The 14,237-nt window shown below is 40.6% G+C and overlaps 1 protein-coding gene across 1 annotated transcript in view; it reads left to right on the forward strand.

Annotated features, from left to right (window-relative positions):
• KATNAL2 (katanin catalytic subunit A1 like 2) overlaps window positions 1-14,237 on the forward strand; it is a 33,201-nt gene that overhangs the window by 6,459 nt on the left and 12,505 nt on the right. The window contains exons 2-11 of the mRNA XM_062018529.1: window positions 640-710; window positions 1,055-1,221; window positions 3,343-3,385; window positions 4,107-4,230; window positions 5,265-5,375; window positions 5,849-5,941; window positions 6,697-6,774; window positions 9,748-9,846; window positions 10,521-10,584; window positions 11,280-11,398. Of these exons, the coding sequence (XP_061874513.1) occupies window positions 640-710; window positions 1,055-1,221; window positions 3,343-3,385; window positions 4,107-4,230; window positions 5,265-5,375; window positions 5,849-5,941; window positions 6,697-6,774; window positions 9,748-9,846; window positions 10,521-10,584; window positions 11,280-11,398 (969 nt within the window). The remainder of the gene's footprint in view (window positions 1-639; window positions 711-1,054; window positions 1,222-3,342; window positions 3,386-4,106; window positions 4,231-5,264; window positions 5,376-5,848; window positions 5,942-6,696; window positions 6,775-9,747; window positions 9,847-10,520; window positions 10,585-11,279; window positions 11,399-14,237) is intronic.

The following is a 14,237-nucleotide window of genomic DNA, read 5'->3' on the forward strand; positions in this document are numbered from 1 at the left end:
GACTCCATATTGAAATTTCTGCCTGTTGAGACCTGACTCTGGTCACTGCTGTGTTAAAATTGGCTGAGTTTGGTGTTATCACAAAATACTAGTAGTCTGTATTTCACTTTTGTTTATATATCAAAGTCCATGAACTGGGAGGTGGCAACAGCACACAGCTGGTCTTCCTAGTGTAATTATGCAGATCCCAGACCTTTTTTCCATCTCCCTTTCTCCAAGCATTCAGAAGATAGGTTCCCCGTTTGTAAAGGGAGGGACATGACCATCTTGGAGAACAAGATTTCCTTGCACAGCCTTTGAAGACACTGTGTATGTTGTCTGCAAAAGTCCTACCTTGAAATTCACAGCAGCCTGAACATGCTGGAGGTCCATAACCATAGAAAGGGAAGTTATTTTTTTTAACCTCAACATAATTTTCTTTTCTCTTGGCAAAGGTTTCTACCCATCCAGTAGCCCTGATAATGTGTAAGAAAAATTACACTGAAAACCGCTTTCCTTCTGTTTATTAACAGTGAGTTGTTTTACAGTTCTTACATGCTGTTGTCTTAATTTGTTTGTTTCCACAGGCTACATTTAGATGCTCTTTAGAGCAATAAAGAGAATATTACATTTGATCTAGAGTTCTATCTTAATTCACAGGATGAGATGCGAACAGAAGCTCGTCGAAAAAATCTCCTCATTCTGATTTTGCATTATTTAATGGAGGAAGGGTATGTTTTCTAAATAATAGTGCTCTAGATTTGTGAGGTTTTGTGTCTCTGGCCTCTCATAATGTGTCCTTTGTCCAGTAAAGTACTATAACCTATTTGAGAGTTTGTTTTTCTGAATTTGTGCAGGTGCTGGAACCAAAGTGCCCTCTCTAAGTTAAAAATGCTTTAGAGCAACCAGCAAAAGTTTTTAAAATAGAGTTTATGCTTTTATAATAGAGTTGCGTATAGATTAAATGTACCATGTATTTACTAATACCACTCCTCTGAAAAATCAGGAAAAGATACTGATTCTCTTTTTTTTTGACCTTTGGGTTTGGTTTTGTTGTTTTTTTTTAAACTACCAGGTACGTCGATGCTGCAAATGCTTTGGAACAAGAGACAAAACTAAGTTTACGTGGCTTTGAAGTTTGTGACAACATTGATCTTGAGACAGTTTTGATGGAATATGAAAGCTATTACTTCATAAAATTTCAAAAGTATCCTAAAATTACCAAAAAAGTCCTGGACACTGGTATGTAGCTGTACTCAAAAGAGAAAGCTTTTATTTCCAAAGCCTAAAATGTGTATTTGCTTGCTCTGCTCACCGCCCTTCTCACGGATGTCGGTGTTTAATGTTTGAACTCTCCTACAGAGTGATAGTTTAGCACACAGGTCATAAGAATTGAGAGACGGGACTTTGAGCCCTTCTGCTTTTCTTTCTCTCTCTGTTTAGAGGAACAAGAAGGTATTTTTTTTTTCCTGTCTGTTAAAAACTATTTTGCAGTTGGAGAATGGCATATATGACAAAGATATATCTATTTTCTTCTCACAGGAAGGGAGCAGTGACTCTTTTTGTATTCCATTTTAACATTTAAGTGACTTATATTGTAACTTAGCTCATCCAAGCTAGTTCTTAAAAGTTTATCCCAAATAGTCTCTTTAACCATTTATTTTGCACATTTTCATAGACTAAAGGTGAACTGCCAAACAAATAATAGGCTTGTTTGCTCCAAAGGACTTATAGTCTGAGGTAAAAAGGAATGATACAGAATAAGGCAGATCAGAACATGAGCCTGAATAGTTTTGTACCTGACCACAAAATGTAAGTTATAGAAGCCACAAAACAATATGAGTCAGCTATGAAGAGCTTGGAGGATGCGAAAAGCCCTAGCATCATGTAAGAAAATGTAATAAGGGGATGATTGGCCAGGGAACATTTCTGAGCAGTTGTCATTGTTTCACATGGCTGTCAGCAGCTTTGAGATCACACATAAATGAAATGTTATGAAAATATGATAAAATTAGCAGTGTAGCTGAAATTATTTTGAAAAGTATTAAAGCCACTACCATTACATTCATGGGGATTGGTGTTCATACAAAGAGAGGAGCAATGTTGCAGGACAAAACCAAAAGGATATGTTATAAATCAAGAAGAAAAACGTATTACAAAGCATTTGTCACATCATACTAGGTCAAACTGAGTAGTAGCTAAGGCTCAATCCGTGATCCAAATGAAAAACCAATTCCCCAAAAGCAACTCTTTAACACTTACAAGCTCTTAACACCTGTTTTTTGGACAGTAAAGCTGCTCAGACATGGGGCTCTCAGCCATTACTCAAGCTCAGGGCAGGGATGTGTTATCCTTTTTTCCCTAAAGCCTAAACACCCTCCCTCATGCACATGTGGTGGTTCTGCTGCTGCTTGGTTCTTCATGTCTTAAGTTGTGTCTATAGTCAGGTCATGGCATACACAAGCCAAATAAAAATATTAGTGTGAGGCACCTTCCTGCTAAGTTCTTAAAAATACTCTCAGCAAGTGCTACAGAATGGACTCATTTCTGCACTGAATTGCAGTTTGCAGTGTTGTAGACCTACCTGTGCGATTGTAAGTTTCACACCTGGGCTCTGCTGCCTCTGAGTACACCGTGTTCCCAAACTCTTTCAGTGAAACAGCTGTTTAGGAAGGATTATTTTCTGTAAGTGAATGAGAATCTGACTTGGTGCGACACCATTCCACTGAGAGCACTGTTAGGTGTATTTTGGAACAACTAGGTGCATGTTAGTGTGAACCAAAACTTCAGCTTTGTGAGTTCATGTCTGGGCTTTGTGGTTTGACATTCTGTGGGGAAAAAAAAGTGCTTTTCTTTGTCAGAAATTGTTTCAAATGATACCATGGTTTGATAACCACCACTGCAGTGTGACATTTGTGCTGAGTTGGTATGTTGAGCATGATAAAATTACTGTTAAGAAGAGTGAGGTAAATTCTTAGTTCCCAGTTCAGTAATGACCAATTATTAGCCTTAAATAAACATTCTTTGTGATACATTAAATTAGTTTATTGTGCTTAATCCAATTTCTGGTAGTGTCCATTTCACTGTGAAAATGATACTGGATTAAAAATCGAAGCAAAGAAACCAAAAATTGAATGAACCTAAAACTCAACAAGCCTGAAGCCGAACAGTTCTCTCTAATATCAGTTTACTTTTAAAACAATGCTGCAAGCTTGCCTTACTTACAGTCATACTGCTCCTGAGTATTCTTTGTTATTTCCAAGGTCATTAACATGTGCCCAAGAATATTTTTGAAGGAAAAAAAAAAAGGTCACCTTTTTATATCTTTAATTATTTTCCATTTTAATATTAACTTTGCCACAGCAGAAAATAAACAACAGCTGAGAGCTGGAGGAAGACCAAGAAGGTAAGAGAAATGTCTGGGGGTTTTTTTGAGCAGAAAAATTTTCCTGTAAAAGCAATAAGCAGTGTGGCTACTAAAGCTTAGAGTCCCACTGCTGACTGCACAGTGCATTTTTCTGTATCTTTTTAGGGGAAAATAGAGATTTCATGCAATTATAGAATGATAGGTTTGAAGGGACTTTTAGAGATCATCTATTCCAACCCCTCTGCCAAAGCAGGTCCCACCTAGATCAGGTCACATAGGAACATGTCCAGGCGGGTCTTGAAGACCTTCAAGGAAGAAGACTCCACAACCCCTCTGGGCAGCCTGGGCCAGGGCTCCCTCACCTCGTAGTGAAGGAGTTTTTACTTATGTTTAAATGGAACTTTTTGTGTTCCAGCTTCATCCCAGCACCCCTTGTCCTGTCACTAGATACAACAAAGTGCTGCCCCAACCTCCTGACACCCACCACTTAGATATTTGTAAATATGAATGAGATCCCCCCTCAGTCTCCTCTTCTCCAGACTAAACAACCCCAGATCCTTGTTTAGTTCTGAAATGGAGTTACAGTTTGCAAAGGTTCTGTAATATGAATAAGGTAAGATATAGGGTTTGACCAAAGTTTGACCAAAACTGCTTTGTTTAAAACTAACAATTTAAAGCCTTTTAATCTTTTGACATTTTAAAAGGAAAAAAAAAAATACAATTGTGAACGCTTCTCAAGATACTGGTTTTTTAATTCTAGGACAGCAAGTTCCTCACAGAATGTCTCAAGGGTCAAACATCAAACAGTGCAACGACCATTGTCAAAAACTTCACCGGGGGGTACAACAGAATTTAAATCATCCACCAGTGAAAGCCCCAAACAGGTTTAATTGTGCTTTATCTTGGCAGCATTACAGTTGAAATTAATGTGATTTTATTTTGATAGGCTACAGGCAGCAAGAGGATGTGCATTACACAATTAATAATTGAGTAACTAATGGGTTTTACTAATTATGTGGTTTAAGAGTTATAGATGCAAGACTTCAGGAGAATGTGCTTTCTAGCTGTGAGATGCACAGCAAGTCACAGGCAAGAATTAGAGGAAAAGCAATCATACAGTCCAAACCATACTGGAAACAACCAGAGTTTTCCTATTAGTGCCAGTAGATTAATCCTCAGTGCCAGAAAGCAAGACAATCAAACCAAGTACTGGTGTCAGTCATAAGCACCTTCATGGTACATGAAGTGTTGGAGACTGAGGACATAATTTGGCTCTGTGATTTTCAGTTTTAGCAAGTCTCATTTTGGTAAAATTGCTGTAAAGGGACTTTCTTGCCGTCCTTTAGAGAGGAGGGAACGGTAACAGCAGCTTGGTTGGCACGCATCATATCAGTTACAAGTTTTGAGGGACTGAGATTTCTTTTTAATTCCTTGTCTCTGTTTCTGCACAGGGTTGATCTCCTCTCTGACCAGTTCTCTCACCCTTTAAAAACCATAGCTTTTGGACATTACAGCAGTGACTGATATGCAGTGAATGTCAAAGTAACTTATAATCCTAAAATAGCTGCTCTTTCCTGAGCTGACAGACTGTGCCTTGTACTGACATGTTATTTCCACTGTTCATTCAGTGTTCTCATAGCTATGAAAAATCCAGACTTCCACAACTTGCAATGAAATGTAGTTACAGTAACATGCATGAAAGAACTGGAATGCTGAACTCTAGAGCCATGGCTTCCATCACTGCCATCTGCAGTCAGATGAAGTCTGGCTAAACACACAACGGTGCTTGACAAATACAGGGTTACTGTTGCAGCTTCCATGTAATGATACAGCTCATCTGGGCACGTATGAAGAGGTGGGATGACATCTATAATGGGATATCTGTAGCTCATCTCGTTTAAAATTGATTTTTCTTTAGAATAATGGCAGCACAGTTACTCTGGAGCAATCTGACTTTGGCTTAAGCATCTCAGCAATCAACAGAAGTGGAGGAGACAGTGCACACCCAAGAAGGATTACTGGAAACCTGGTATGTGGTTTAGGACAGAAATGTGCACTTAGCAAAAAGCTGTGGAGTTTTGTCACAAATATCAAGTGTGAGATTTTTGTGTTTACTTTTATCTAAAGTGCCCCTGTATAGTTAGCTGAAGGGGTAGTTTTGTGATTTGAGCAGCAATTCTTTGCCTTGGAGGCCCTGCTTCTGTGTTTTAAACATCATTAAGAAGGAAAAATATTTTTAGTTTCAAAATCCAGTGGTAGCAACTGAAATTGAAGATAAATTGTGAATTCCTGAGTAAGATGATGAGAGGCTGTGCAGTTAAATCGTTGCAATGACCGAGGAGATGTGTGTTCTTTTCCCATTGCTACCACAGATTTTGTGGTTGTTTTTTGATATAGTTAGGACTGGTACATACAGTAAAGAAGGTAATTAATGGTAAGCAAATTTTGTTCCACTGCAGTTTTAACAGTTAAAGCCAATCAAAACACGATTTTCTCCTTTAGGGCCAAGCAATTGAATTCCATGGAATGATTCAGGATACTGTATCATCAAATGGAATAGCCTTGAACAGCGTTAATTGTGATCCGGATCCTTCAGTAAGTGTGTCTGTTCATATTTCTATCCAATGAAAGTGAACATCATTTTTTATAACCAGGAAAAAAACCAAACCAAAATATCACCAGAATGTCCTCATGCCCATCTGCTAGAAAAGGGCTTAGATTTCTGGTTGACACAGTTCCTTCTTGGATGGACAATCCTACCTGACACTGGTCTAGTTTGTGAGCTGTTGTTTACCCTTTGAACAAGACACCAAAGACAGGTGATACTTTATGAATCACCATAAAAAAAACCCTGCAGAAAGCCACAGAACATCTGAGGGTGAAATTCCAGTTCATTTGAATTCAGTACCTTGTTTAGTGTTCACCTCAGTGGAATTTAGGTGGTTGTATGGAAACTTTCAGTAATCAGTCCTTGACACAAGCCGTAGCTTCCAGGACAGTGAATCCAACTTACTCAGTGCCACTCCATCTGGCAATGGCAACACTGGAAGAGACTTTCAAATCAGAGTATGTGGCAATGTGGTGGACCACAGTTGTGTTTTTCACTCCTCTTATCCTATGCAGGGCGTGTGCACTAAGAGTTGCTCCTTTTAATGTGAATTCAGGATTACATTCTGTAAGATGAGAAGATGAGTTAATGCAAACATAGCTTGCCTCAAAATCTTATTATCCATAGTTCTGCAGCTTTAGGAGTTGACATTATCATGATGTAGCAGCTTTTTTGAAACTGTTTCATAGTTTGTTTAAAAATAATCAAAGTCTGACAAGAACTTTTGTTTGTCTTTTTTTAGGAACGGTTATTGAAACCCCTTAGTGCTTTTATTGGCATGACTGGCGAGATGAGAGAACTTGCAATGGTTGTAAGCAAAGTAAGATCAGCTCTCAGTTGTATAGAGATCTGGGTTATCTTTGTCATCCGAGATTGCTGTTTGGTTTGTTTTCTGCTGTCACTGATAGTGCTAATTCTTGAATGTGCAAGAGTAAACACTCTTATCATGAAATTCTTCTTCTTTACTGTGATTCTGTGATTCCCAACAAATAATTTCTTTACATGTAATGATGTTTCTTTCTGATACATAATGGAAGTAATTAACAGCTCCTTTCTAATGGGGAACATGTAATCTAATTGTACTGTACTCATGAGACCATCATAGCTTTTCCCTTTGTTCTGATTGCTACAGAAAATGTACAATACTTTGATGAAAAGAGAGATATAAATATATTAGCTAATGTATTAGCTAACTGTGATCAAATGGTGGGCAAAATCCTTGAGTCAACACTGTGAGTGCAGTTTCCATTCAGGCATTGGGCTGTATTCAGTGGGGATGATGTGCCAGTGTGGCAGCAAAATCCTGATTCTGAATGTGAGTACTAGATACCACACACCACAGTGATGAAACATTGGTATTCCTGCGTTGTTTACAATACATGGCTGCATTGGCTGCACTCCTTGGCTTTTTTTGCTTGGTGCAGTTGAGAGATGATATGACTGTAGGGTCTTCCTCATCCCAGCACAAGAGCTGCATGAGCAGCATCAATAATGCACTGTATCCCAGGCCAGACTGGAGATTCTTCCAGACGAGCACTTTGGCACCTAAGGAAATACTGACATTGTCAGTGCCATTTCATTTCATTCATGGGTCAAGATGCAGTTGAGGAAACAAACCCTGAGCCACTGGGGATCAGTGGCTATGGAGCAGGTAAAAGCTTTGCATGCATCGTCTCCCAGACCCCACAAGGCAGTTATCCAAAAGACTTTATAGTATCAAAATATTTGTAGTGTTGTGACTCTCTGGATCTAAGCATCAGAAATGGCATCAGCTGTTGCTCTCTCATACTTTAAACAAGCTGATAAAAGACCCTTGAAGACTTGTGCTGATGGATTATTTTATAGCTGTGTATGGCCCAGATTCTCGGTCTGCGAGTTTTGCAGTTGCAATTTAGTGGGACTGAAGTAGAAGAAATTTCCAACCTTAAAGTAAGAAAATTCTCAGTCATTTCAATTCCCCTCTGGTTTTTAATTTAGGTTCAAACTTTAAAATAGTGTTATTGATGCTGCCACTTCAGCAAAAAGCAATAGGGTTGCTTTAACCTTCGTTATGGGATGTTTGTTAAATTGTGCTGGTATGTTCCTAGTTGCTGTGGTAATCAACACTGTAAATCAATAAAAATAAATAGCATATGGTATCTACTTCACAACACAAATCTAATTTAATTTGGAAATGGTTATGGAAGTCTCTACTTAGTGTCATAAATCTGATTCATCTTAATTTGCTGTTAATAGAAACAAAAAGTCTCATCTATAAATATTTATTCTGATTGTGTTAAATCAAATTTTCCCCTTGGATATAAGCATAGCAATTTTTTTCAGCCTCTGGGGGACTCCCTGTTCTTGTTGGAGAGCAGAATTTATCCCAAATACTTGTATTGAGGGTATGATATTTTCTGCAGAACGATTAGTCTCTGGAACGCAAAGCTACAAAATATTGCTGAGGCAACTGGAAAGATTCATAGAAGACTTGAAAAGTTTGAGAAGTGAAATGAAATTAATTTAGTGAGTGCTTCAGGGCGTAGACTAATTACTGACTATATTTGATGGATACTTAGGGGAAATTTTTCATCCTGTTACGGAGTTTCTCACTGCTTTTCTTACAGTATATAAAACTGGCAAACTGAGGAGTGAATAGCAGTTTCTCAGTGTCACTTATTACTAACATAAGTAAAAGGTGAAGCCACAAAGTTACTGAGAATCAAGTTTAAAACAAACAATAGTATTTTCATTTGGCACGTGATTAAATGGTGGAATTCCTGCAGAAAAAGCATGTTTAAACAAGGCATAAGAGAAATTCACTAAAGAATGAACGTCAGAGGGTGTTTGAACTTGAAGACTGAGATGTCATTTTATTTATCAATGTCCTTCAGTTGCAAGTGCTGGTGGAAGTAAATATCACAGAATTGTTGAGGTTGGAAAAGCCCTTTAAGGTCATTGAGTCCAACCATTCCCCCAGCACTGTCACAGCCACCACTAACCCGTGTCCCTCAGCCCCACAGCTACAGGGCTTTGGGATCCCTCCAGGGATGGAACTGCACCACTGCCCTGGGCAGCCTTGGACAGGGCTGGACAACTCTTTGGGTGAATTAATTGTTACCAGTCTTCAATCTCCACCTCCCTTGACAGAGCTTCAGGGTGTTTCCTCTTGTCCTGTCACTTGTAGCTCAGGAGCACAGACTGACCCCCTTATGGCCACAGCCTCGTGTCCGGGAGTTGCAGAGAGTGATTATGTCTCTCCTCAGCCTCCTCTTCTTCAGGGCCTTCAGCTGATCCCCATCACTCTTGTGCTCCATCCCCTTCCCCAGCTCTGCTGCCTGGCTCTGGCCACACTGCAGCCCCTCAGTGTCCCTCTGGCAGTGAAGGACCCATCACTGAGCACGGTATGAATCAATGTATCTGCCCCATGAATAACATAAACACTCCTATTGCTTATGCTTTTTGTTTACATCCATAACTTGCCATCATCAGAGACAAGACAGCAGGGTTCACAAACCTCCGTACCATGATAGATATTAGCAGGTGACTGAAACTAACTAACAGAAAACAGATCCCAGAAATGGAATTGCTCAGCATATAGCTTTGTCCATGTCTATGTTCTGAGGGAAACTGTGGTCTTGAGGTGAATCAAGATACAAGGTAGCAGCTCTGCAGAAATGATTACTGTGTGTGCTTGGGAGGTCCCTAGTACATAGGGTTAAACATTTGTGTCAATACACTCTTAATAACTGAGTAGAGGTAATTTCTCAAGTGTAGAAGAAGTGTTACTAACAGGATGTGATGTATGTTGCAGGACATTTATCTCCATAATCCAAATGTGAAGTGGGATGATATTATTGGACTGGATGCAGCTAAAAGGCTAGTCAAGGAGGCAGTTGTTTATCCCATAAGGGTAAGGAAGGTGCTAAATAGGTTGGAGAAACTATTGGTCTTGTTAGCATTGTACTTATAATTACAGTGGTTCCCACTATTTCCATGCATTTGTAGGCAGTTCGTGTTAGAACTATTCCTGTTTCTGTTTCATCTGACAAGGATGTATGCATCCTTCTGCAGGAAAATGGCCTTTCAGTATGAAAATTCTGATTATCAAGTCATGTTCTTTGGCACCTTTGGCAATGTAAGAGGTCCTGGATTGTAGCTGTATTAATTCAGTGGGAAAATGACTTATAGAACAGAATAGCAAAGCAATTGTGTTAGAAGAATTCACTTAAAACAGATGGTAAATACAGTATTTTTATCAGTACTTGGATCATTTTATAGCGTCATAGACTGGTTTGGGTTGGAAAGGACCTTAAAGCTCATCCAGTTCCAACTCCCTGCCATGGGCAGGGACACCTTCCACTGGCCCTGGTTGCTCCAAGCCCAATCCAACCCACCCTTGAACACTTCCAGGGATGGGGCAGCCACAGCCCCTCTGGGCAGCCTGTTCCATATGTATTATATTGTTTTGGAGGGATTTTATCTCACTGTTCAAATTTCTTAGGTTTCCTGAATATGTTGGAAGCAGGAGAGGCAGGAATTAGAATCCTTTGTATTTTGTTATAGGTTACTTTTCTGTTTCCACAGTATCCACAACTGTTTACTGGCATTCTGTCTCCTTGGAAAGGATTACTGCTGTATGGACCACCAGGTATGGAGAGCTTCATACCATGTTTGTTTGTATGTCACAGCCTCTGGGTTTGTCCCATGGATAAATCATTGGTGCTAATTAGATGAAATGTGTTAATAAAGAGCACATTCTGTAATGTGAAATAAAAGGAGACTATGTTGGATTAACGTTGTTGTTACCTATGTGCCTGACACTAAAACCTGTCTGTCTGTCTTCCTCACAATCTTAGGCTATTTCTACACCTAAGTCTTTAAGGAGACCTTATTGTGGACTTTCAGTACTTAAAGAGGGCTTATAAGGAAGTTGGGACAGAGTATGTTGCAGGGAGTGTAGCCATAGGACAAGGTGTCATGGGTTTACACTATAAGAGGGAAGATCCAGGCTAGATCTAAGGAGGAAATGCTTTACTGTGAGGGTGATGAGGCCCTGGCACAGGCAGCCCAGAGAGGAGATCAATGCCCCATCCCTGGAAACATCCCAGGTCAGGTTGGATGGGGCTCTGAGCAACCTGGTCTGGTTGAAGATGTGCCTGCCCATGGCAAAGGGATTGGTCTAGGTAGCATTTCAAGCTCCTTTCAGCCCAAACCATTCCATGATTCTGTGACTTTTTCTGTTTTACTGTTTTTATCTGACTGGCAGTAGGATGAGGGGAATTATCAAAACATTTGCATTGTATTTCTGTAGGGAGTGAATTTCTTCAATGGTGTTGTTTGTAGGTACTGGAAAAACTTTGCTTGCTAAGGCTGTTGCCACAGAATGCAACACAACCTTTTTCAACATATCAGCATCCACCATTGTCAGCAAGTGGAGGGGTGACTCAGAAAAACTCGTCCGGGTAAGAATTATTATCTCATTTGTTACACTTTGACAAACACCAGCTTCCCACTTAAAGAACTGGAGTTTAACACAGAACTGGAACATGAGTATTCCTCCAATAATTGCCATGGAATTTTAGTTCTGCAATGCAAGACAAGGCAAATGTCCTGATGGCAGCATTTTTGACTCACTGAATAAAGGAAGACAAGGAGAGTTCTGTCTGTAAAAACACTAAAGCAGTGTTTGCTTAGTGACCCCTTCAAAGTGCTTCACCTCCTTTCTGCAAGTATTGTCTCCTAGGCTCCTTACAAAATGTTATTCAGGTTCCCAAATTCCCTACCCTTCTTTGTCTTCATGGCACAGAATTGACAATGAATTCTCTTGTCACAAGGAAACACAGTCAAACTCAGCTGCAAATACTGTTTTAAGGAAGGTAGTTTGATAGTGTATTGATTTTTGCATATAGGCTAGGAAGTAGCATGTGTGGCTGGACAGGAATGCAAAAAAATGCAGGGATTCAGGTGTAGCATCCTTGCCCTAAGATCCTCATCTCTCCATAATGTCCACCATTTCAGTAAGAAATTCACAAGCTCTTAGTTTTCCTTTACACTCATCTCTTAGGCTACACTTGAGATAAATACAGAGCTCTTGAAAATGAAGAATCGTAACAGATTGCACTTGGCAAAGGGCATTACTAACATTCTTAATCTCTCTTGAAATTTAGGCAATGTCTGCAACATAAGTATTCTTCAGGTGTGCTTCATCCTTTAAAATGGCACATTTTTCTTCTGACATTCCCCTCGACTGTCATTGATCCTCTTGACATCTGTCTCATTATCTTCCTAAGGAGTTCCCTTCTGGCAGGAGTAGGGATGGGACAGTCTTGTTTTCTGACACCATTGCACAGAAGGTTTCTGTGAACAGGCTACAGCATTTACAATGATACTGAGTTTTTGACAGCTGAGGTTTTGGCAGAATCAGAAAATGAAATAAGATCGTGGATCTGGACGGCTTGGGGAACAGTATTGTGTGAATGGAATCCCATGAGGCTGGTGCAGGAGTTCTCTGAAGTTGTGTAAAGTGTCTTTGTGGACATTTGGAGGCACGTCCACCCATCCTCTTTTCCTCAGTTCTCAGCTGCATTGGTGTGATTGGATATTACAGATTTGTAGGTGTTGTGGTTTAGGTTCCCCATCAGGGAACAAAAGACCAATTGAGATTAGCCTCAAGTACTGAAGAGGCTGAGGATTGCCAAAGGGCAAGGAGAGCTTAGTTGCCACTTAAGGTTCAGGACAAAACAGACCAGGCTACTGGGCTTGGGAAAGAAAACAGAAAATAGTTTAATCCACCACCAACTAAAACATAACCATAAAACCCCAAAACATAGCAAACATAGAACAACACAGAGTGGGACAACAATGCAGAGTCCGACCCTTTTAGACCCTTTAGGCCCTTTTAGACCACCTTGTCCCCACTCCTCCCTTCTTCCTGGGCTCAGAGCCCTGATCCTGGTGGTTTTACCTCCTCCCACCCTGAGAGGCCCAGGGGGGCAGGGAGTGAGGGTTTCAGTCAGTCTGTTCCTGATGGCTTCTGCCATTTGTCCCTCCTCAGGGCAGGTGGCTCTGCACCCCTCCTCCCTGCATGTCCATGGGGTACCTCACACACACACAGCCCTGCCCAGGCTGCTCCGACCTGCATTCATCCCAGAGGCTGCAGCTCCTCTCTGCCTCTCGTGTGGGGCTGCTCTGGGCCTGCAGGCTCCAGCACGGCCTGTGCCATGGCCCCTCCCCACACAGTCCCTCACCCATCTGGCTGCACTCACACAGAGCAGCTGGTGGCTCTCAGTCCTGCCATGGGTCTCCGTAGGTTGTAGGGGTACAGCTGCATTCTCACCACAGCTTGCAGAGGGGTCTCTGGTCTGGTGCTCCTCCTTCCTTCCTCCTTCTCTGACTGTGGGATCTGCATGGTCACCTCCATCTTGTATCACTCTTACACCTCCTGCCAGTACTTCAAATTCCCGTCCCTAAATAGTGCTGGCAGAGGTGCCAGATTGGCCCAGCCGGGCCAGAGGTGGGTCTGAATCCAGGAGCCAGGGGAGAGGCCAAAAGCTCTTTACTGTATCTTCACTGCAACCCGCTCTCGCTGTTACCAAGCAAAAGCTGCTCCTTGCTAAACCATGACAGTAGGAAAGTTGTAGGCTAGTCACAGCCTACTCGTGAGTCTGGGCAAATAAATTAAACCCTGTGTTTCATATCCAAAATGTAGAACATAATATACACCTTCTCAACTTCATTTTTTCAAGTGTTAAGGTTAAAAAGTGCTGGATTAAAATATACTGTTAATCATATTTATTTAAAACTAGAAGAACTGTCTCTCCACGTCTACAGAGAGATGATGAAACTTCTCTCTCCAAAGCCACACTTTTTATGTCAGCTTAATATTCCTGTTTTTTTTAATCTTGATTGTTCAAGCAGTTTAGGTTTGTTTGCACCAGGAACAACAAAAAAACTACTGGATTCTTATCAAGAGAATCAGGCCATTTTCTTTTGTTTTGGGTCAGCTGACTCATAATTTTTTTCTCAAGTCCTTATTTAACAAAAAACTACAAATGAAGCAGCAACAGAAGACGGATGTTTAATCTCTGGTAACAATTTAGGAGTTCCCAGAATCCTCTGATGGATCATTTTCTTCTATCCCATTATTTGCAGGGTACTCTGATAGGATTTAGCTGGAAAGATTTACATCTAAGGCAGGATTACAAGGCTGTGTTCTTTATATCTCCATTACAAACCTTTCAGAATTTGAGAGGATTCAGGGACTTTCAGCCCACACAGCATTTTCCCAACAAATACCTTTTT

This window comes from Colius striatus, chromosome Z, assembly GCF_028858725.1.
Source record: "Colius striatus isolate bColStr4 chromosome Z, bColStr4.1.hap1, whole genome shotgun sequence".
NCBI lineage: Eukaryota > Metazoa > Chordata > Aves > Coliiformes > Coliidae > Colius > Colius striatus.